Source organism: Lissotriton helveticus, chromosome 5_1 (assembly GCF_964261635.1).
Source record: "Lissotriton helveticus chromosome 5_1, aLisHel1.1, whole genome shotgun sequence".
NCBI lineage: Eukaryota > Metazoa > Chordata > Amphibia > Caudata > Salamandridae > Lissotriton > Lissotriton helveticus.
This window is the reverse complement of record NC_136065.1, coordinates 1,810,904,671-1,810,930,642: the sequence shown is the minus strand read 5'-3', so window position 1 is coordinate 1,810,930,642 and position 25,972 is coordinate 1,810,904,671. Positions and strand designations below refer to the sequence as shown.

Sequence of the window (25,972 nt, the reverse complement as noted above, 5' to 3'; positions counted from 1 at the left end):
GCAAGCTTCATAAACTTTGCTTAAACTAAATATAAACGTTAGTAAGACGTACACTTATTACCTTGTTACACACAGACGAAGTTCATGAATACAGCAAGTCGCAAAATATGCGAAGCTTTGCTTCATCAGATATTAACATTAAAACCGAACCCACCACTCAGCCGGATCCTGCGGTAGAGTTCAGCCCTCTAGACCCGGGTCAAGCGTCATTTTCTTCCAGATATATGAAGTGAGGGAGGGAGGGGACCTCGACGCTGACGCTGCCAAAGAACTAGAGCGTCTACAGCCCCAGCGCTACTCTTCAGGCGGGTCTAATTATAGATACCGCGTTAGCGCTGAGGTTGTAGGGTATGCACACAAGTTAAAGAACTTAAAGCTAAAATACAATTTTTAATAGAGTGCGTGGCGCGCTTAAAACAATTAAGGCAGATTAGATATTAACATTAAAACCGAACCCACCACTCAGCTGGATACTGCGGTAGAGTTCAGCCCTCTAGACCTCTAGACATAATTTACAACAAAATTATTTCCTTCATGTGCTTCAAACCCTTTCCCAAGATTTTTCTATGCCCTCGTGACCTCTCTAAAGTAAAACAATGCAACGAAAAATGGAGCCTTTAGCAGCTCGTATGCAAATTATGTGTCTATTCTGGTTTGTTAAATGCAGTGCAATAGTAGTGAAACTTCTGGAGTTTTTCTTTCTACTTATGTTTTGAAATTCTTTCACCGTACTGTGATAGATTTTAAAAAGTACGGTTTGTTCCTCCGTCTTGAAAAATCAAAGACCATTGCCCCCAATGTAAAATACATAATATTAAATGCTTACTGTATTTTTTCTTCCAATAGTTTTAAAAATTTGACAAGTGCCATTCTTCCCTGTTTATTTATCTGAAATATTATTTATTTTCATCACAAATCCATAATGTACCACTAAATGCAGAGCATTTTGGCTTATAAAAACCCTGCACATTTAGGTTTCATAGCCAAAGGTCCTGTGCTGTGGGGTTTGACCTCATGAAAATGTTGGATGTGGTAATTGATAAAAACAATTTCTGAAAAAAACAAAGGTTGAAGTGAAGTTACAGTTCGCTTTGGTTATAACACCTACACGCATGTTTAAAAAAACGTCTGAAATTAATTTTTAAAAAAAACTCAGTTAAAGTACAGTTATGATTCCGGATTAAAACAAAAAACATTGACATTTGCAAGTTATGGTTTCATAACTCGTACAAACCATAACTAACACAACACATGTAATGCTTACGACCTCACAATATCTGTACCCAAAATCAGAATGTAGTTACAAAGCAACACATACATACTCAAAACAATAAATAATACTCCATTCATAGTCGACTCTTTCATAGTGTTACGGGTATATGTTTATAATCTCATCAGTAAAGTTATGGCACTTGTGATTTTTCTCTGTCCCAGCAAGGGTGAGTTCATGAGCATGCATTTGACGTCCCAGTGATTGTTGCAAATCACTTGTTCCATTATTATATATGCTCCCTAGGTGACAGTTCCATTGCATTATAGTGGGGACAATTTCTCTTATATGGCTGGAAGACAATAATTTTTTAGGAGAAAGTACAAAAGAAAATTGCAAAACTGTATTTAAAATATCTAATAACATAACACATATATTTGTAAAGCTCACTTATCACCCATGGGTCTCAGCGCGCTGAACAACTGATGTTTATTGTTACCCAACTCAATGGTACTCATTTTATCGACTTCAGGTGGATGAAAGGCTGAGCGGACACGCTGGGATTGGAACCTGTGACCATGAGGTCTAACACAGGCCCCTGCAGTGGATGCATTAGGCCACTAAGCCACCAGACCCGGCTTGTGTTATAAATAAAAACGCATAGTATTTTGTTTTTGTCTGTAAAATCCAAAGGACAGGTAAATGATGTACCATGGCAAACATTTAAGTTGCCGTGTTTTGAGGAAGGCTGAATGTCAAAATACATTAAAACCATGGAGAAGTGGTGTAAATTAAGTCCTAATCGAACTGAAAGGGAAATACCGAATGGGTAACGCTAACGCATTGTAATGCCCCAATGCTGAGAGGACAGTTTATATATTATTGGAACATAATTGTAACTTAGTGACTTCTGGTGTAGTACCTGCAAAATAATCCCAATCTCGATCTCTTATTGTAGTAGGGCACCTGTCCCTCTGCATTATGCTTTATTCCCATTTATGTTCTGCTGAGGGTTACACAGTAGATTTTTAGATCTCTAAAGCGCACTTTTCCCCCAAGGGATGTTCAGGTGCTATGGCAAATGGGTAAACCTGCTAGAGAGGGTCAAAAGGGGTCTCTCTGTGATTGCTGGGTAAACAGAATTGATTTTGAGCTGCAATAAAGCCGAGTCTATGCAAAACAGAAGATGGTCAGTGGTGGAGTGTAGTAAAGAAGTTTATTCGAGAATTTTATCGCTAAGTAGGAAAAGAATTGACTCCCAGCCCATGCTCAAAGTGTAGGATATAAGTTTGTACTTCAAATAAGTGGGACTGAGCCTATGTACGGCTCTGCGGCAGAGGCATAAGATATGTTTATGTACTGGTAGCCAGTGAAGCAAGTTTAAGTGAACAGACATGGAGTTGCAGTTGATGAAGTGGCCCCAAAAAGAAGAGTCTAATCGTGAATAAGCAACTGTACTATTGTTGCTGTTGATTTTGCGGCAGGAAGGGGAGCCATATTTGGGCATGAGCAATCTATTGTGTAGCCTCTTTGGACACGACTCAACAGTTTCCAGGCCCATTTAATGCCTGCAGTGTGCAGATGCACAACTAAGTCAAGACTGTGTTGTGGATTCGAATTTACATTTTTTAATAGTGGGGGAATTTGGTGGGAGGGTATGCTTTTAATTGAAAAACTGCTTTTTTGCTGAATTTGTTGGGCACTACGGGCCATAATTCTACTTCAGTGAATTGCGGCTATTTTTACTCACTTAGACTGTCCACACCAGATGCTCTTTTTGGGGTTGAACAGTCTAGTGCACAGGCTGTTTGGATGCTCACTTGCCTATACTTGAGAAGGTAACCAAATTTAACTCCCTATTATTCCTGGAACGTGTATCTGCCCACATAGTCCCATCCGTACAAAGTTGCCAACTGATCGCCTGCTTCTTTTCGGACAAAGTTGCAAAAATCTATGACTCTTTCCTGGAGACTCTAAAGGAATTTCCAGTGCCCAAAGGCCTGGTTTGATGCCCCAGTTTCTAACAAGGGTCTTGCCATTTTCTCTCCCTGAATGAATTTTGCATACTTTTTGTGAAAATAAAATCTGACTCTCCCTCTGATCCGGCTCCTCCAAGAATCCTGGTCCTGGGAATAGAGTCCATTTTACCTAGGCTGACTAACTTGCTCAACGTCTCCTTTACAACAGGTATAGTCCCTACTAAGGAGAAGCCTGCTCTTCTCCAGAAACCCTCATTAGATCCCTCTCTTCCAGAAAACTTCAGGCCCATCTCGCTTCTCCCCTTTTTTGCAAAAAATCGCAGAGAAACACATTAATGCCCAACTGATAAGCTTTATGGAATCTAATGGCATACTCCATGAATTGCAATCAGGTTTTCGAGCTCAGTTCAGCACATAATCTGCCTTATTGCTGGCCTCCGAATCTCTCAGACTCGGTGCTGACCAAGGCCAAACGGCTGCTCTAGTTATGCTGGACCTTAGTGCAGCTTTCAATACTATTTCCCATAGCTTGGTGTTTGAGCTCATTGGAACCCACGCTATCAGTGGCTTAGCCCTAACATGGCTGGCCTCTTCCCTTCAGGACCGAACCTTTCGGTGGTACAGCTGCCATTTGCTTGAGAAGTGTTTTCCCTATCTCAGGGGGTGCCCCAGGGCTCGATACTAAGCCCTACACTGTTTAATCTTAATATGCGCCCCTGGCTGATGTCGTCAAATAACACAATGTTACCACAGTATCATATGCTGATGACACACAGCTCATTGTCACTCTCTGTCAGGAGAAGGAGGGGGCTGCACCTCAATTTAGATCCTGTCTGAGGGATCTTGCAGAATGGATGAACACTAGCTGCCTCAAGCTGAATGCAAATAAAACGGAGGTACTTATTGTTGGAAAACAACCCTCAGCCTGGGGGCCCAACAAACTTGGCCTACTCCAGACCCTAAGCCTAAAGTTAAGAACTTGGGTTTTCTGATTGATTCTAACCTCACCCTTGACAGCCAAGTAGCTTGTGTGGCTGGGGAATGCTTTGGCATCCTTACGACAATGGCCAAAATCTTCGATCTTCTTTCTCTATCTGCCAGGAAAACAGTTGTCCAGGCTCTTGTTATATCCCTTTCCATTTCCATTCATAAACTTTATTTTGGCCGTAAAAGACCATAAAATTCACAAAATAACACATCACAGATATAAAAATACATTAAAAAGTAGTTCTCCATAAAATTTTTAAAAAGGTTATTTACAAGTTACATCGACTGACAGCAGCTCATTACATTTAAAAAGAGATATAAAAAAGTTAATTGCACAATTACAATTATTTTTTCAGCAGTTTTGGCGCCTTTTCCACATTGAGAGAAGAAAGCAAGAGACGGCAAATACTACAATAGTTTTTGTTTCAGTTCTTAAAATTCGATAGGAAGCAATACATTGAGTGAACCCCAAATTTTTGCAGAGTGGGACGAGCCAATATTTTCTTAGTGATCTGTACCCAGGACATAAAAATAGTACATTTCTCACTGTCTCGGGGGGGGGGGGGTGGGGGGGCATTACAAGCTGGGCATGTATTTACAGTGGGATTTGCCCAATTCTTTGTAAAATCAAATGGGGGAAGGGTGCCCAGCCTAAATTGTATTAATAGCTTCCTCGCCAGTGCAGGTTGGATTTCATCCATAAAAGGTTCAAACATGTATTGGTCTTTGAACTCCAAAAAGTCTATTGTAAGTTGGCCAAGTGTGTTATTTTCCTGCATGACCCTAAGCCTGTACTGTCTAGAGGATTTCACCAGGTCAAGACGGGAAATCTGCATACAATAAACCTCTGGGCTAAACCAGAGGTCAGAATGACCAATTTTGGCACAAAGATCTTTAATATAAACAAGCCAAGGAAATTTCATTATCACAGTCAGCTCCAGGATCGAGCGAAGCTCGGACCTGAATGAAGCTAGCTCAGGAGTCAGCCAAATTCTACGCCAAAAGGTCAATTGGCGCAGTCCCGCTTCTTCAGAAATGGGTCTAATGCCCAGATCAAGACGGAGAGGAACAAGGGGAGTGCTTGACGGAAGATTCAGCAATGTCTCATATACTTATTCTCAGCTAGAGTCAGGCCCTTCATAGGACAATGACCCCACAGCTCTGTGGCATATAGTGCAGCGCTTCTTACCTGCACTTTATATATCTCTGTGGCAGGGCCAGGGAACATAGTACTTAAGGACTTGGCAACTTTCATTACATCACCAGACAACTGAACCAGCCTTAAAACTGCCTTTTCCATTTGGGGTCCCCAGGAAAAAGACTCAGAGAAAGTAACCCCAAGATAGTCAAAGAGTGACACCTTTTCTAACGGAATGCCATTAAGTGTAGGGTTGGGGCGGGATGATTTTACTGGATTAAACTCCATAAACTTGGTCTTGGTTGCATTTATTTCCAGGCCCCTTTTTACGCAGAATAGGGCAAATCTATCTAAAATTAACTGTATCCCCATTAGGGACTTAGATAGCAACAAGGTGTTGTCCGCAAACAACAATGCGGGCACCTTCCTTTGATCTAATTTTGGGGCATCACTGTACTCGACCTGGTTTCGTTGGGAGACCAGGGCGTTGACATAAAGCAAAACAGGGTATGGGCAAGAACACACCCCTGCCTTGCCCCCCTGTCAACCGGGAAACGTGATGTCAGTTCCCCTGATTTCCCAAATCTAACCTGGGCAAAATTCCAAGATTGTAGGCGAATGATCATAGCTAGTAGGTCTGGGGGTATTCACAGTTCACCAAGAACTGCCCACAACTTGGCTCTGGGCACCATATCAAAGGCTGATTTTAAATCGACAAATATCAAATAGAGGCTGCCACCCTCTATTGATACTGTCTTCCAATAAAGGAGTTGGAGCCTAAGAAGTTGATCAATGGTCAATACATTTTGCCTAAAACCAGCCTGATAGTCACTCAGTATGTCATGATCTTCCATCCACATATGTAGACGATCGAGTAAAATTCTCTAGAACAACTTCTGAGAGACATCAATCAGGCTGATTGACCTACAGTTTGTGGGCAGTAAGGGAGAGCCCTTTTTATAGATCGGAAATATTTCCGCTCCGAGTCATGTGTCTAGAATTTTCATCCCCGCACTATAGCATTGAATACCATCCAAAGGTAGGGGCCCCAGATCATTGGTTCCTCCATAATAGATCCACAGGGATCTTATCCAAACCTGGGGCTTTACCAAGAGGGAGTGACTTAATTGCTGGCTTGCTTGATAGTTACGTTATACAAATGATTTTTTTTTTTTATTTGTGGTTTATTCTCACTCCGTATTGCCTCAATAAGAGCACCCTTGGCCGTTCGACAGGATTTGTCAAACCAGGAAAGTTTATGAGTCATATTCATAGGGGGCTTAGAAACAGGGTTGAAAATTATTAAGGTCCACCGTTAGTTCGGCGTGGGTTATTTCGACCACGTTCCTATCCCAATTTGTAGGAAGTCGATTTACTTCTTCCACGTCCTTCTCAAAAAAAGGGATGATTAAAATGTATAAAGCTGCCAATTTCTCCGGAACTAACCTGACCGATTCCCACCTTATCCTTCTTTTGTTATTAGCCTAGACTAAATTAGTACAAGCGTTGGGAAGACTCATCGTTGACATTTGATGGTCCGGGATCCGAAGTTCCAGGACTAAAGCATTGTGTCCAAACTGCAATATTGTAATATTCGTTACATTGGAACCTCACTTGGTTGACTAAACTAACTCCAGAGAGTGCAGAATGATGTGGCACATCTTCTACTGAAACTTCAGAGGAAGGTGCTTTTGGGCCCTGCCTTGGAAGATCATCATTGGCGCGTGTGAGGAAAATAATCTCTTTTAAAGCTATTTGCTTCTGCTATAGGATTTTTAATGGCAAGGGCCCACCTTATCTCTTTACAGTAATTATATCCTACCAACCCAGCTGACGGCTCGGATCCACAGACGCTGCACTGGCAACGGTGCCTAACGTAAAAATAGCTTGTTTGGGTGGTTCTTCTTTTGGCTTTCAGGCCTCTAAGAGTGGAACACTTTGCCTCTCTACTTAAGACTGGAACCCATTGAGAAAATCTTCTGGAAGGAACTTAAAACATGGTTGTTTAGCTTAGCCTAACTCCTTCTGCTTGGGGCCTTTTTTCCTTTTTTACCCTTCACCTCATTCTTCTTATCACTTATGCACCTCAATAGAGCAATCCTAGTGCCGGGACGTTCCATCGGGTGCAACCATGCGCTCTAAAAATGTTTAACATAACATAACACCAGATCTCTTCTCGTATTTAAGTGGGAACTCTGGGGATCTGAAGTTTTTAATGGGAGCCTGGCTTAAGGAAAGCTTGGGATTTAATTTGGTGGAAGACGTTCCTGGCAGAACTTTGGGGCTTTAGTATTGTATTATATGCAGATGAGACACAATTGATGCTAGCCTTGCATCACCTTGATGAATTAATAATTGTTAAATTTCAGGGCAGTCTCTTGGCTGTTGCCAGTTAGATGCTTATAAGCTCCCAGAAATTAAATTCTTACAATTCAGAGAGCCTTAATTTGAGGCCCCAGAACACCTAGACATTAGATGATTATGGCCTGAGGGATTGGAGGACCCTCCCATAGCCGCAGATGTAGCAGAAAATCAGGGGATCAAATTTGAAAAGGATCTATCCTGTCTACCTCAAGTGCAGATGGCGTCGGCGACCTGCTTTATGCTTTCGAAATCCTTGAGAAAGATCTTTACATTTCTCCCAGTTCACACACACAAATTATAGTCCATACCCTGATTACGGCCAAGCCTGGACTATGCCAGTGCGTTGTATTCTGGAGCGACTGAGGGTCTGTTACATAAGTTGTAACTGGTTCATAATGCAGCAGCCCGTCTCATTCTGTGCATTTCTATAAGATATTCTGTCATGGAAGGGCTGAAGAAATTGCACTTGCTTCTGATTTAACAAAGAATGAAATTCTAAACATTAACTCATAGAGCTCGATGCTGAAAAGGCCCTCGGTATGTACAGGAAAGAGTGAGAGCATACGAACCCCAGAGGGCCCTCTGCTCGGCCAGCAAAAGATTGGTGCAGATCCATCTGATTTTGAAAGCTTGAGCCAGAGGATGAACGTTTACTGGCAGGGCAGCAAAGTTATGGATTGCCTTACCATGAAGGCTATACAGGACTGATTCAGAAGCAGCTTATAAGGCCAATCTGAAAACATTCCTTTTTAGCGAAAACTAATTTCAAGTCAAATCAGTCTGTCCGGTTATCACATTGCCGGGACGCTTACCAGAAGCAGCTGTGCCATCAACAAATGGCCTTTCATTCAACCATTCGTAAAGAACACAGGGGTTGCAAGCTGAGAAGGAAGGAATTAGAATGGGACAAAGCTCTGACGGCTACCAAGCACAGCTCGAGATATTAGCATCATTATTTAGAACAAGAACTTCGATGTTATCACCATTAAGCTTTAAGTAGATTCATTGGGCAGAAGTTGTACTATTGGTGGCAGAGCTCTTAGACCCCTACCTCAGGTATTTTCTGTTATCAAAACAAGGAGCAAATCTGCAATTCTAACACTGAATCAAAATCATGGTGCTTGGAGATTGAAAGAAATATTACAGAAACATACTCTTTTCTTACTTAGATAATGGATGTGGTGCTTTCTGCAAGAATATTCTTCCCAAACCAATGCTTTCAGGTAAAAGAAATAGATAGCCGAATAGACAATAGACATTTGCTCCATCTTCTAGTTTTTACTTTTCAAAGCATGTAAAGGTCTAAATAAAGAAACTATTAAGGACGATTGGGCATCCATCTCTGCAGTATAAACTTTGAAGTAAAGGTCTTGTTTCATCCTAATAATGGTAGTCTGATTTTGTTAAAGTAAGTTTGCTCCATCTAGTTCCACTTGCGATGTGCATGTGAGATCTCAACTGCTTACATTCCTCCTTAAAGAGATTTTTACTATTGACTCCCTACATTCTTAACATTCGAGAAGGTATGTGTTTGTTGTTATATTGGCTATAGCATTTGGAGAATTAGAAGGACCTTTGGCAACGCTTTCATACAAGACCTTTCTCCTGAAGAATGTAGAATTAAGAACTGTTTTAAAATTCCATCTCACACAAAAAGCTTTGCCATCATTTCATCTGTGTAACATGGTAGAATGTTTCTTTAGCTTAAACCCCAATTGGGTTCGGATGTGGACAGAACTGAGGAACAATGTGTTGAACAACTGTTTATCGGCTACTTTGGCAAAAAAAGGCAAGGCCCTGGTAAAGCTGATCACATTTCATTAAGCAATGCTCGGTATTAAAATGTAATGCAGAGAAAAAGAAGCTTTAATAGCTCATCTTGGTTATAGGCAGAATAGCGATTTTGCCACCTTTTTGTTCTATGTCTTTCTGCAAAGCTGTCATGCAGGAAGTTGGCCTCCTGTTCCTACATTTCTGGTTTTGTTGTGATGCAAAAGAGTGAAACTCAGTATTGCAGGACGGGTAAGACTCGGTCCTCGTGCAAACCCACCCACTGGAGAAATCTTTTAAGATGAGCAATCAGTTAGATGGTATGTTCTTTTGAAGAATAGTAGCCCTAGTTTGATACAAGTTTTACTTCGGATTGCTCACCAACCTCACTTCTTCCTCCTGTGAGGGTCTCTCAATTCTCCAGTAATGTTTGTTTGGCCATTGTTTGAGTTGTCGACTTTGTTTAGTTTTCATTTTGTCTCAGTAGAGCATGGAAAATTAGGCACTGATGCAGGTGGCTCATTTATTGAACTTTCTATCAGAGAAAATGTTGTTGAAGATAACCAACTTGTTCTTTTTATTCTTGCAGTATGGTAACATTGGCGCCATGGCTATAACCTTGGCACAGACCCTTGGCCAGAACATTGGAATGGTGTGGAATAAGCAGCGTGGTGCTGCAGGTAAGCTGAAACAAACTTTTTAATATAACCTTGCCTTTACCACAGGGATGCTGTAAAGAGATAAGTAGACTCTTGCCGTTAATTTATTAATTTTATTTTGTTTATTTTCTGTTTAATTTATTTCACTGTTTTTGGTGAGTCCGAATCATGCTACTTCACGCATTGCAGTCTTGTACATATTTATGAGATCAGGTAATTCACTTTAAAATGTTACATTTAATCCAATCGGTTTAGGCAATAGACATTTTTTATTTAGACATGTTGGTGCCATTTAATACAGCTTAGTAGGTAAAAAGAAAAGAACGATTAACAACAAATAAACTATGATTTCTGCATTCACATTGGAGTTGGGTGTTACTCAGGTTCTTTCTTTTAGGACTTTGTGCAGACTTTGGAGGCTTGCCCTAAATCAGAGATGCACCCTAACATGCTTTTTATGGGTTCCAAGGGTGTAGCATCCGTGATTCTTTTTTAACGGGTGGCGCATAAATAATGAGGTTAGCACGATAGTGGAGAACACCGGTCAGTGTCCAAGCACACTGACATCCTTCACTTTTGTTATCCACTCTCCTGACGCTACACTGCTTACTCACCAAATCTCTTCAAACTGAATAATTAACTCACACAGTCAAACTGGATGCCACTTGAAGGTGACAACAGCTGTTTCTTCCCTGGAGTCACATGTCCAACAGTTTATAGCATGTCACCCTCGGGTGTGTTAAGGTACCACTTCCGGAAAAATTAAACGAATCTCATGACCAGTCCCCTCTGGGCTGTTACCATTGACCCTTTTCTTGCTTGCCTCTTGGAATGGTTATGTTTCAAAAGAAAGACTGAATTTGTATTTCTCCTTATGCCGATTCTGTACTAGAACCCAATCGCCCACCTGCATGCATGGTTCCCGCCACCCTCTGGCTGCACTCACTTTGGCATTATAGTGAGTTCAGTGACTCACATGAATGTCCAGTGGTGCTGGTGTCCATGAATATGGGTGGGGGTGACATCCCAGGTGGCTCGGTCAAACATGATATCATCCTGCGACTGGTAGTGGTGCTATGTGAGGTACTTCTATACCCACCCAGTTATGCATTGATTACATCTTAAACATCTTCCTGCTGCTCCAGCCCAATCCTGATAGTTTTTTTTGGAATCCTCATCACCTCTCAACCTCTCCATTGGCCTGTGGTCACCGAGGGATTATTTTCCTGTGAGTTAGGCCTAAGGCTTTAAGTTAGTCACAGAAATCGCTACACTGGAGCCGAAATAGCTTACACATTTTGTTGAGATGACTCTTTTAGTTTGTGCAAAGTTTGTGGTATGGACAATCTCCACCACTGGGAACTACAAATAGGTGTCAGAGGTGACCGGCATGTGGTACTCAAGCCAGCAAGGAGCTGAAGACGATGCTGCTGTCTGGCTAAGGGCCATCGCTAGGGTCTTCGGTCACAATTGGCGCCGGTCTATCTGGGTTAGAGTGGCTGGCACCAGTGGCAGTTTGCTACGACTTCAAACAAGCCACCCAATCCCTAGAGTTATCCAGACTCGACTACGGAAATGCTACCCTCACCGGTACAGCAAAATACCACCTAGCCCCCCTCAAAACAACACTAAATGCAGCAGCCAGAATGGTCACTGGAGTCAGAAAATACGAGCACATAGAACCCGCACTCAAAGATCTAAAATGGATCCCAATAGAGTTGCGTGCCAGCTTGAGAACTGCATGCCTCACGCATAAAGCCCTTCACACAGGGAAACCTGAATACCTGGCCTCCAAACTCAAAAAGGCAGGCCAGACTAGGAACCTCAGGAGTTCCAACTCCCTCCTGCTCATTCCTATGAAGACACGTAAACAGAAATCTGCCACACGATCTTTCTCCAGAAATGCTCCCAGAATCTGGAACTCCATCCCAGCAGACATTAGGACTACCCCGTCCTTTCTGAAATTCAAAAAACTCCTAAAAGACCTCTACCTCAACCGTGCCTTCCCGGACTAATAACTAGCGCTAAAGGACTCATGCCTACACTCTGCAGCACTGTGACAATTTTCAACATAATCTACCTCCTCCCAGCTTCATTTAGCCCCTCCTCGCTCCCGCCCTCCCTGAATTGTGCACTCTGCGAGGCTCACAGGACTGCCATGCCTCTATGTTGCACTACAGGCCGGGATTTCCGAACTGATATGTTCACCAATGTCTATTTCAGATTTCTGTACTTGATGTCTTGTGATTCCTGTAATATAACTGCTGTAAAGCGCTCCCATACAAAACTCCTAAAATAAATAAATAAATAAATAAATCTCATCAACTCAGGAGTCCAGTTCTGTAAACCAGACCTTGCTGCTTAGTCGAGTTTTGGTTGTGGTTACACCCTGCTGCCCTGTGTGTATCAGAATTAGCATTTGGCATCTCAACTGTTGTGGGACAACCAGCCAGTGTCCCCTCATGAAGATTCCTCTTTCTGTGACACTGAATTCGTTGTGCACCTGCCACAACACTGTCATGTCCTGCTGCAAGACATCATCCAGGTCACTGATGTACTGGAGGAAGTACTTGCATACATAAGATATTGCTACGTCACATGCATGCTAAAGGTAGGGGTCAGATTTGGTTGCTGCAGCAATATCTGTGAGTTTCCCTGCAAGGGGAAGTTGGATGTACCCACCCAATCAAAGTGCTCGTCAGCCCCGCCTATTTGGTCTTGGGTATTTAGTTGGTCAGGTTGAGGGTAACGAGACAGGTAATCTGCTGGATTGGTGCATCCGGATGTGTATCCAACCGTAAATTGGTATTTGTGAAGTTGATGAACCCACTTCTCTTCATATATACATATACATATATATATTCTCATTTGTAAAAGCTTTATTTCGATAAGTAAATATCTTAAAAGCGATGCATTACAAAATACAATTCCAAGGCTTATAATGATAATCAGTTATAATTCATAAAACATTCAGATAAAAAATACAATAAATAGTTAAAATAGGATTAAATTGAAAAGGAAAGCCTTTTTGCTCGGATCATCCAAGCCCATTTTAAAAATTTGGAGACAGCACAGACAATGGGAGGGGATGTATCGGTCAAAAAAATGCGGAGGGCCACCAGATGCTGTCTTGTGCCAAGGAGCCTGCATAGAGGTAGTAACCAGCGTTTCCTTGGGGCACGGTAGTCAGGACATTCAAAAAAGAAGTGTGCCACCGTCTCAACCCGTGTCAGACACACCGCGCAGAATGCTGAGGGCTGGGAGGTTGAAGATCTCCACCTGGACACCAAATCGGCCAAAGGTAAGGTGCCCACGCTGAGTTTGAAATAAAGAGCCCTGTCCAGGGGAATGGAGATTAAGTCCAAGTAGGGCTCATAGGCAACTACGTCTTTAATTCTCAGAAATGCTGCGGTCGAGTTGCAGTGACGAGGATTGCGAATGAGTTTGGTGGCTACCCAGTCCCAATATATCTTCTTCAGGGTGGCTTTCGGAGGGGCGGATCGAGTAGCCCAGCAATCTTCCAAACCCAGCTCCACCAGAAGGCTCTTAATGTCCCTCAGCCATTTGATTCGGTGCCATTCCTCCATTGCAATTACCTCAGACAGACCAGCTGCGTAGGAGGCTAGCTCCGGGACCCTCCACAGACGGGCCCACAAAAGCAGAGGCCGCAGTCGCGCCTGGTCCATGATTGATTTGCAACCCAAGTCAAGAAGCACTGGGACTGAGGGTGTGCTTGAAGGGAGTGCCAAGAGCTCTTTCAGAAATGTATATATTAAAGCTCAAACCATTTCCATCACGAAATGTATAACGCACTCCAGGGGTAAGTGGCTCAGGTGTGGTGTAAAGCCGATACACGGCCTTATTCTTCTTTTTTCCTGTATATTTATTTTATTACCAGCCTTGATTTATGGTATTTAATACAGTATGCATTTGTACCTAGATCAGTAATCATCAGATTGATCGATGTGGTTGTGGTATGTGCATATTTATGTGAATATGTTTGTGCTCTTGTACTGATTAGACGGACAGCCTAACAGCGCTCAGGTAAAGATGTCGGTCAATTGCCGATACGCGGCAATATATACCTAATATACCGGCTTTAGCGGTTTATGCAATAGCAATGTGAAATGTGTTATTTAACCTTCTCTAAGATGGCCGCTATATCTGAAATGCGCTGAAATAATTGTCCGTTTTCAGTTACCTGTGAAATAATGCATAAATTGCGCCGCTAGATGGTCAAACATGTAAACATTGACGAAGGACTTTGTGTCCGAAATGCGTCTGTTACACAAGTTTGTGGGCTGAAATAAAATCTTGCCACTTACCCCTGGAGTGCGTTATACATTTCGTGATGGAAATGGTTTGAGCTTTAATAATTGATCGCGAGTATCGGCGCGGAATCTGCACCCGCTGGTGAGTGCCTCGGGATTGCCGATGCAATTGGGAGCTTCTATATATATATATATGTATATCCTGCTCCTGACTGCACTAAAGGCGGGGCACTCGCGATACGGGTGCCGGTATTGCGGTGGTGCAGCGCACAATATCCTTGCTCCAATTCTCTTCTAATCCACAGAAAAGAATAACAGCACTCACAGGGCTTACAAGTTGCAGCAGCAGTGTTTATTCAGACGCGTTTCGGAATGGTTTCCTTCGTCAGTGCCACATAATTACACGCCACATAATTACACTGCACTCAAAGCGACATACACTCCAAATACCACTCAGTGCCACATAATCACACGCCACATAATTACACTGCACTCAATTCAATATACACTCCAAATACCACTCAGTGCCACATAATTACACAGGACTGCCATGCCTCTATGTTGCATTGTAAGCCCTGTGAGTGCCGTTTTTCTTTTCTGTGGATTAGAAGAGAATTAGAGAATTGGATATATATATATATAACAACCTTGGAGCGTGAATATATATATATATATATATATTTCAGTGCCAAAAAACAATGGTTACAGGGACATTATACTTTGGAAATGGCAACGTGCAGGTGAGGGAGCTTCACTATTTTACATTCCAGCTGAGCCAAAAATAAAGGCCAACGTTAAGGTGCCACCAGGCCTCCTTTTGATTTAGTATCCTGGCTGGGAGCAATCTGGAACCTCACACCAGCTGCAAATGCAATGGAGGGGAAACAAAGGCTCACAGCTAGTTATGACTTCACAGGTCCGTAATAGAGACATGCTTTTGACTTTGTTCAGTCCCTCTTATATGAGACATATGCATGCACCGTAAGAATGTCAGATGTACTGGTCTATCCTTGGATTTACACAAATAACAATTTAAATACCACTATTTTGTTTTATTTCTTTTATATTGCTATTCATCCCAATCCAGGCTATCGGAGCGCTTCACATCACACATACACATACACATTATATATTGACAATAAATCACATATGTGTAAATCAGTGTACAGGATGTGTTACATAAGACAGGGAGGGTCACAAGGTATAGGTGTCACATGTCTTTCATAGCTCTGTGTGCTGTATTAGAAATGTGTCTATTTATGAGCTGCCAATATCAAAATAATCTCTGTGTTAAAAGCTCTAACCCACTTATCTATCTACATAAAATAAAAATCTGTGTCCTTCGTTTCACTTGATGTATTTTGCAGGAGACATATTTCTGTTTATGATACTTTGATTCAAAACTGGGATAAGACAAAAAACAGATCTCTACAGCAAGTGCATTAATCTCCAGAGTAATTTTACCTTCACTATTTCCTTGAGGTTTACTAGGCACACAAAGATCTATGCAGCAGGTGACTTAATCCCAAAAGATATTTTTAAAATGCAGACTTTGCAACCAATTAAGCAGAACAGATTTGCTGCCCCATTTCTCCTTGTAGCCAGTTTCTTTGTTGCAAAGCTTAAAAAACATAAATGTATAAGTTGAGGCCCAAATTTTGCGTCGTGGTCGCGTCACTTTTTTGGCACACCTCTGACGCAAATTCTCCTTTGTTAAATGATGTAATGCACTCAAATGTACTCATGATAGACATGCTAAACATATGTGTGAGATCTTAAGACATGATGTCGCTTCTTGTGATGTCACTTCCTGTGAGGTCATGCGTTGTGATTCCACTTCCTGCGATGACACATGTTATGTCACGCTCTGTAATGTCATATGCCATGATGTCCCTTGCATACTGCCTAACTTGGTTAGTCCCCCCACTTCCTTTTTCGGGACTATCACTCTGAGAACACAGGTCAATGTCCGGGCACCCTGTTGTCCTTAACTTTTATTATCCATCCCCCTACTTCATACAAGGGTCATCAGTGAACACAGATGTTAGGAAGATTCTAATTAAAAGGAGGGCCTGAAACACAAGGGAGGGGGGTGTTAAAGAGCTTTGGTTAAAAGGGTTGATGGTGGGGGAATAACTTGTGCAAAGGTAGTTTAATCTGGACTCTTACAAGGTTGCCTGGCAAACCAGGTCTTTTATGAACGCATGCTTGGATTGTAGTTATATATCCCATGCTACGCAAAATATTTCTTGATGGTACTAGGCACTATTCCATAAACAAATCCTAAAAAGTGCCCATATTAACCTGTAATGGCCCATTATTTGTTTTCATTCTGATGTCACATGCAGCCAATGTCTCAGTTCCTGGTATATGGAATGGCACTGGTGCACTGCTACAGATTGCTCGCTGGGACATAGTGTCACTCCAAACAAAGATTTCTTTCTTGTTTTTTCCCACAGGAGACTGTAGGTGTCCGGATTCCTGGCTTGGGTGCATCATGGAGGATACAGGGTGAGTAACGAGAGGGGTCGGGGGGGGCTGTCAGTACGGTGCATGTGAAATGAGTGGAAACGTACAGGGATATGTGAGAAAATGATTTGTGCAAGTTGTTTGTGTGGCCATTGTTAATGGGAATCTCTCAAAACAGTTAGTGGCATGCCTTGCGTTATCCTGTCATCTAGTGGTTGGATGCAGAATGTGGCTGTGGAAGGTTTTGGAAAAAAAAGATGAAAATGGAGCGAAGTGGGCACTCACTTGAATAACATTAATTTGTTAATGTGAATTCATTTCTACAAACACTAAATGTGTTACTATTATCCAATTTAACCCCTTCGCCGCGGCACGAATTTCGCCGCAGTGCAAGGGGTATGGGGGGGTGAGCGTGGCGCTTCCGTGCTCGTGACGGAACCACGCCATCATGAGTCATGGGCGGCGTGTGCTCATGATGTCATGGTTCCGTCACAGCCCCGCCTGCTCATTAATTCGCCCGTACAGGCGGGAAATTAATGCCACTTGGGGGCGGAGCGGAAGCCGCATGACGGAACCACCCCGTCATGAGCAGACGCCACCCGTGGCTCATGACGACGTGGTTCCGTCATGCGCACGCAAGGGGTTAATGGTACACACTTTGCAATGATAGAAAACTATCAAACTTGTGATTTGACTTGCAGATGACGGTATCTTTTCGGCAAACGTCATTCTGTCCACATGCCTGTCATTGGGCACTTTTTTATAACATTTATCTGAACTCCACAATGGCCCTTGCTCATGTACCATCGTCATATATTTTTTTCTGCTTACTTATTGTAGAGTAGCTTCAATGACTTTATGCTGTCTTTTTGATCAACAAGTTTCAGTTTGTAGGAGCCTCAAGCCAAAAACACTACACACCTAAGAGAAAAACATTCTGTCTGAAGCGCCATGCAGGAACGTCAGTGATCTGCAGGAGAAGTGTGGGCACATCGAAACCACAGAAAACATGGATCCATAGAGACTGATTATGACTCAGAAAAAATCGCATGATGCTTGGCTGCCACAGCAGCCAAGCCTCGCCCGCACTACACCACAATTTTTTAGGTCTCGGTTAGACAGCACATGCGCTGTCTCGAAGAGACGTGTTGTGTTCTATCTGTGGACTTACAGGTTGTCCCTCTCCTACCATTGGCTTTCATCAGCGTCGCTCTCATTTTCTTTGATGCCATTCGTCATGGCATGCAGGCGTCATGCCCTCTTCTGTTTGGCCGTCCCATAAAGCATGGACCAATCACATGTCTCGATGCACTGCTCCTGGTTTGCAGAGCTATTTATTTCTTTATTTTCAAGCACTCCATAGGAGTATTTGTGTTTTTAGGCCGTCTCCCTTGTACACATACACACATACCACTAAAATGCATGTGTGTATGTAAACTAATGCATTTCTTAAAAAGTTGTTAAAACATGAACAGCACTTGTTTAATTTTTATTTTTTGCATGAGCCGATGGTATTGGAGCGCTCGCTTCGTCATCCCTCTTGCCTCAGTGCGAACACAAGCCAATGGCATTGGAGTGCTTAAGATGCTCACCAATTACATTACGTAACAAAAAATAAATTTTTGTCGCTGATTCTGCTTCTGGTAAGGTTTTATTTTTCTGTTGTTCCGTGCCCATCTCCCCATCCCCTCCTGCTTCCCTGCTTGACCCATCCGCCACCCACCACCCCCTGGGTCACTGGTGTTTTTTTTTTTTGGCACGAGCCAGTGGTATTGGAGCGCTCCATCTTGCTATAGTGCTAACACAAGCCGATGGTATTCGACCGCTTTAAGTGCTCTCCAGTTACATTTCACAATGACACATTCATTGATGTAGACAGGGTGAAGCATAATTGATTTACCCAGAACCACAAATTGTTTAGCCGACCCCAAGATTCATACCTGGTTCCCCAGCTCCCCTGTGGGCAGCTTTGGACTATTGCGCAACATCCTCGCTTCACTTCAAAGCTCCTCAACTGTTTGTCATTATCAGTTGCACATTTGTTCAGCAAGACCCTGTCAACAAGCATTGGCAAAACCAATAGACCTTGGCAATTCCTGAGTTATTGGCCTTGTCAATGTGAATACGCATGTTGTCTAGCAGCACATCTGTGTTGAGGATAGTTGACAGTCACTGAATAAAGCGCTGTGATGCAGCCAGCGCAGGCCCCTTCACAGCGCCTTTTGGAGTTAGGAGGAGCAAGACAATAAACTCAACATAGGGGGCAAAGAGACACGACGATGGCTCGACATCCTGTGATGTTGGGCTTTCAGTAACTTTCAACCATGCTCAATAGCAGATGTGGTGGTAGACAACATGACAAAAAGACATTCCCATTGACAAGGACAATAGCTCGGCCATTACTGAGACCTGCTAGCTTTACCAGTGCTTGTTTCTCTAGTAATGGAGAATCATCCAATGCTCTTCCTACCATATGTAATCTGTAGCAATGTATATGGCAGGGAAACCAACGGAGGCTTCTTAAAAGGGTTTTAAAATCCCGATAACAATCTCAGCCAGCTGTCCTTTGCACTTCTTTCCAACTCCCCCACCATCAAATCCGAACATCTTCAGAATACCAGTGCACAGTTCTCTTACATGCATAGGCAGCTTGAAAAATTACACACCCTTCACCCATACAAACAAACAGAACAAAATAAAAGCACAGAGGAAAAAACATACATACACATACTCATCCAATATACATTAGGTATGTTAGGATGCAAACTCAACCAAACTAGTAAAATACTTCTACCAAATTAGAGACACAAAGTAAACTATATAATGGTATCTCTTAGGAAAGTTGGCTTTATACTCTTTCTAGTGCTTCTTCTCATCTCAGTTCAAGCTTCTGCAGCTCTTTTCCCCAAATCCTTGAGAATTTTCGGTTGTTCTTCAGAATGTGAAGACACATGTTCAGATTTGGTTCCAGTGAGACCAGAGCCACCCAAACTACATTAGACCACCCTACCTAAATTCTAAATCCAGTGGTCATCAGTCTTTACAGCATTCTTGAACATTTTGATGATCTTCATCGGCCAGCTGAATTTAGAAACATAGGTACATATACCGGGAAGTTTGATCTTCACCCAGTCCCATATCTGTACTTTAGTTGATCATCAAACTCCTCTTTTCTCCTCAAAATTTCCATTTATTTGCCCTCCATCCACTCATTTTCCCTTGACAACTGGTTCAACTCCACATCCTCTCCTTTTTTTCACCCAACTGGGACACATAAAACAATCTGGCTTCCTTTTCCCTCAATAGCTCAACGGGAGTTGCATCTGTTGTGGAATGAGGGGTCAACCTTTACACTCTCGCTTTGTCTCTCACTCCCTCCGGCTGTATGGACTATTTCAACACCTTATTGAATCGCTCAATCATGTCAATAGTTTTTGGATAATATAAAGCTGACTTCTTGTTCACTATTCATTTATCTTTCAATAAATTGTCTATCTCTCTTGATGTGGAACTCTATTGTCTGTTAACAAAACTGAAGGATAGTCTTTCTGATTAAATATTCAATCAAACAAAATTAGCAACCACTCTTGTTTCAATAGAATTTACAATCCAGTCTTCTAGCCACGTGAAGTACATATCCATACAACTCAGAATGTCATGATCCACACTAGAAGTGCTAATAAAACCAAGTATTTCCAGGGCTATCGCATCACAAGGACCAGGTGGTAAGTTATGAGCACACTTGGGTTGGGTCCTACATTTCAATGTTCTATACATTCTCACACATTCAATAAAATCTCTCACCTTCCTTTCCACCGTTAAATCCATCCCTGGCCACCAGTAGTCAGCACAAATCCTTTTCTTAGTTTTTGAAAGCCCTAAATGACTTTCACGTTCCATGAAAATAATACAATCTCTCAAATTTACAGGTAGAATTAATCTGCTTCCATTGAACAGAATCCTATCTCTCACAGAAAGTTTCACCTTCACATCCTAGAATCCTATCACATCTTTCCCGCATGAACGTTTGATCACCCATTAACTCTCTTAACCACTTATCCTCAAGTATAGCACCACACGTCACTTCACATACTTTCAATTCCTCACCATGAAATTTGCCATCAAAAATGTCCTCACATCACACAAAACACTCTAACTACACAATCTGGGAGGACAATCAGCCAGAGCGTTTTCCGCACCAGGATTATTAAATCCAACTTGTTGCAAAACTATAACCCACTTGTGGATCCTACTTGAAATTATACCAATTCCTTTGCTAATGAAAATCCTCTGAAGGGTTTGTGGTCTGTTTTCATTTTAAAAACCCAACGCCTCAAAAATGTCCTTAATTTCTGCACTGCCCAGCACACCGCTAATGCTTCCTTTTCTATAACCGAAAAATTCATATCGGCACCTTTCAAATCAAATGGATTTCTTTTGGCCTTCAGTCACTTACATCAGAACTTGGTCCCAGGCACTTTGAATTGGCATTTGTCATCAAAATAGTTTCTTGACCAGGCTCAACTGCGTAAACAAATAGCAATCTTCAACTCAGGCTTTAAAAGCTAATATTCCTTTTCACATTCACAGTCCCACATGAATTCAATATCTTTCTTCAGCAAGGCTTTCATTTTTTTACTTTTCTCTGCAATATTTGCAATAATTTGCAATAATACTCTGACATCCCAAGAAATTTCAAAAATTCCACTTTGTTGTTAGGGAATGGCATCTCGCTTATTGCATTTACTAATTCCTGCTTATGATGAATACCACCATAAGAGATGTAATGGCTAGATATTCAATGCCAGCCACGTTTAATTCACATTTTTCTAACTTCAGATTAAGACCGCTAACTTTCATCTTAGCAGGAACTTCACACAGACCCTCATCATGCTCACTGGAACTACTTCCAAACACCAATACATTGTCCTAATATATTTTAACTACTGATATACCTTTAAGTACATCTTCCATTGCCCTCTGGAAAACAGATGAAGCAGAAATCATTACAAAGGACATTCTGATATACTTAAAAGTGCCAAATGGAGTAATAAAAGATGTTATTTTCTGAGAGAAAGGATGAAATTTAATCTGATGGTATCCAGATGTTAAATCAAGAGAAGACAAATATTTTGTGTTACTCAAAGAACTCAGCATCTCAGTTATGTTTACAAAGGATGGTGATCCACAGTCACACATTTGTTCAGTTCCCTTAGGTCAACAGATAGTCCCACTTCACCATTTGCCTTTCATACCAATACTTCAAGTGACAACCATTAACACCCTTCGATCTCCTCGATTATTCCATTTCTCTTTAATTTTTCTAACTTGTGTGCCAAGTCATCTTTTACTTTTAATGGTACATTTCTGACTTTACTTACTTTATGTACTGAGCCAGACCTAATCTTAATGAAATGGATACAGTTCTTTAAACATCCTAACACTTTCCTATACACATTAAGAAAAGGTTGTTCGAGGCATATGAGCTGCAGATTGTACACTTAGCATTAGATCGCCACCTGGTGTTGGGCTCGGATGATTGCATGTTGTTGTCGTCTTGGAAGAAGTCTTTTGTAGTCACGAGATAGGTGACTCCTCCCTTGGACGATAGTGCGCATGGGCATCGGCTCCATCCTTAGATTGTTTTTTTCTGCCACTGGGTTCGGATGCAACTTGTCCGCTCCGGTTCGAAATCTACTTTTCAAGTACTTCGACGCGTAAAAACGTATTCAAATTCACCAAACTACTTTCGATATCGATAAACGTCTGTAACCTGTGCTTATCGCCAGAACACGACGAATCCAGCTGTACAGCCCGTGCATCCTTTTGAGCCAAGAAGACCATCCGATATCGGAGGGCCCGTCGACATGACATGCAGAGATCGGCCCCGAAGAAGATTCAGACGATCTCCAAATCGTATCCGGGCAGACGACTCCGATGACTCTATACCATCGGGGCAGCGCGTAAGTACTACTGCCCCTGCCACATACGCAGCACCCACATCGAAGCGAAAGGTCAACAATCCGCCTCCGGTGCCCAGTCGCGACCGAAAAAACACTTCGAAAGCCCCGCCATCGAGCACGGCTCCGAAGAAAATACTCGAGCCTTCCGGTAGCTCCTTACCGAGCAAGCCGCACGTGCCCATCCCACCAGCTCCCTCGGCACCGAAACCGAAAGAAGTCCCGGCTCCGAAACCGTCGACTTCTAAAGACAAAACTATGAAGCCAGAGTCTGACACCTTGAGGCCGACGAGACCAGCTTCCACTCCGAAGCCAATATTCTCGGTACCCGGAACCTACAAAGCCTGATTCTGATACGCTCAAGCCCTCGAAACAGCCTACGACTCCGAAAACAATACCTTTGGTGCCGAAATCTACCCCCAAGGACACAGTAACAACTCCTAAGGCTAAAGACAAGTAGCAACCACGCCCGGAACCGAAAAAAATTGGCGCCAGCAAAAGTTCCGCAAGGAGAAGACTTTTTCCACCCTGATCCTCTACAAAAGAAGATCTACATTGACCCAAAGACAGGTCATGTATCCACTACACCACACAGGAAGAGGAAGTCAGACACAGCACCTAGCCCTGCAGTGCCTGTCAAGAAGAAGGACTCTGCCACATCTCCTATGCACCCTTCGTCTCCTATACTTCCTTCTCCTTCATCTCCTGTTCCTCTTAACATTTCACCTCAAAATTCTCCTGAAAACTCTCATCCTCATTCTTTACCACATACACCTCCAAATGATGATGAGTATAGCATAGGGGGAGGGGTAGACCCAGATGAGCCTTTTCCCTACCCTATTGATGATCCAGATTGGGAGTACCCAAACCCACAAGATGTGCCAGATATTCCTGACCCACATTCATATCCATCAAAACCTTCTCCACCAGAAGACAATATTGGTTTTGGGCACTTACTGAATAGGGCTGCCATCTATCATGGGGTCACCATGCATTCAGATGAGGCAGAGGAAGACTTTTTATTAGATACATTTGAACAATCACAAAGGTCTGTTCAAATTCTGCCTATGATTAAAGGGGTCATCAAACATGCTCCAGAAGTATTTAAAGATCCTGTACGTGCTAGGATTCTAAACCCTAGAATTGAGAAAAAGTAAAGGCCTGCTCCTGGGGACCCTGCCTACATTAAAGGACAGCTAACCTTAAATTCCCTAGTCGTGTCAAATGCTAGAAAAGAGCAAACTCACAGACATCAGGTGAAGCACCATCCCCTGATAAAGAATCTAAGGTCATAGATGCTTCAGGCAAAAGGATAGCTGCACAAGCTAGCAATACATGGCGTATAGCTAACACACAAGCCCTCCTTGCAAGATATGACCGGGCTCACTATGATCAGTTAGAGACACTACTACAACATCTACCTGACCAATATAAGGCGCGGGCAAACGACCTTATACAAGAAGGCAAGTTAACTTCAAATGCCTCAATCAAGTGCGCACTTGAAGTAGCAGACACTGCATCTAGAGCTGTAAACACTAGTGTCCTACTTAGACGTCATGCGTGGCTACACATTTCAGGATTTAAGCAGGAAGTGCAAACTACTATCTTAAATCAGCCATTCAACCAACATCAATTGTTTGGACCAGAGGTAGACACAGCACTTGAGAAAATGAAGAAAGATACCGATACAGCCAAATCTATGGGAGCTTTGCAATCCACACAAGCTAGAGGCTACTTTTCGTCGCTCCTTCTATAGAGGAGGTTCCAAACAGACTGGAGCAGACAATACAGCTTCCTTCAAATCCAATACACAGACATCCTCCAGTAAAGGATATTTTAGAGGAGGCTATAGAGGCAACAACAATAAAGGAAGAGGTCAAGGTAACAACAATAATCGAACCTCTTCCACCACAAAACAGTGACTTCCCTCTGCTCCCCCAACAGCACTCCACTCCTGTGGGGGGCAGACTAACCCAGTTCCTACCTGTCTGGAATTCCATCACAACAGACAGGTGGGTAAGACAAATTATCCAGTATGGCTACTGCCTCGATCTTATAGCTACCCCTCCACACATACCACCCAGGCAGCATCCAATGTCTGCAGAACATCTTATAATGCTCAAACAAGAAGTCCTATCACTTCTTCAAAGGGACGCAATAGAAATAGTTCCTTTACAACATCAAGGAACAGGGGTTTACTCGCTGTATTTTCTAATACCCAAAAAGGACGGGACATTACGACCAATTTCCAACCTCAGGTCCCTCAATCTATATATACACTCAGATCAATTTCATATGATCACTTTACAACAAGTGCTCCCATTGCTGCAACAAGGGGACTTCCTTACCACACTAGATCAAAAGGACGCCTACTTCCACATTCCTATACATCCTTCTCACAGGAAGTATCTGAGGTTTGTACTGGAAGGACAGCATTATCAATTCAAAGTCCTTCCATTCGTGGTAACAACTGCACCAAGAGTGTTCACAAAGTGCCTAGCAGTAGTAGCAGCACATCTCAGAAGACAACAGATACATGTCTTCCCATATCTAGACGAATGGCTCATAAAAGCCAAATCATTCAATCAGTGTGTCCAACACACATATCAGACAATTCAAATATTGCACGACTTAGGGTTCACAATCAACTACACCAAGTCGCACCTACATCCCTCTCATGTACATCAATATTTAGGGGCCACACTAAACACGTCTACAGCTCTAGCGTATCCCAGTCCAGCAAGGATACAGAGCATTCAAGCCTTAGTCATAAAGGTTCAACATCAACACTCTCTCCCAGCCAGAGTGTTCATGAGACTAATAGGCATGATGGCATCTTGCATCTTTATTGTACCATATGCAAGACTGCAAATGCGGCCATTACAGGAATGTCTAGCACAACAGTGGAATCAGGCTCAAGGACAACTAACAGACCTGGTGTTGGTAGACAGCCGCACACATCGCTCTCTGCAGTGGTGGAACACCAAAAACTTGACAAAAGGGCGGCCTTTCCTCGAACCTGTCTTAATCCGGACGGACAACATGACAGCCATGTACTATATACAAAAACAGGGGGGGGGGACACTCTCTACAGCTATCCCAGCTTGCACAGAACATTTGGAGATGGGCCATTCCACAACACATATATCTGTTAGTAGAACACCT

General features: G+C 42.6%; 1 protein-coding gene across 1 annotated transcript in view; it reads left to right on the top strand.

The window, feature by feature from the left end:
- ADAM11 (ADAM metallopeptidase domain 11) overlaps positions 1-25,972 on the top strand; it is a 381,539-nt gene that overhangs the window by 204,373 nt on the left and 151,194 nt on the right. The window contains exons 13-14 of the mRNA XM_078645153.1: positions 10,038-10,128; positions 16,838-16,889. Of these exons, the coding sequence (XP_078501279.1) occupies positions 10,038-10,128; positions 16,838-16,889 (143 nt within the window). The remainder of the gene's footprint in view (positions 1-10,037; positions 10,129-16,837; positions 16,890-25,972) is intronic.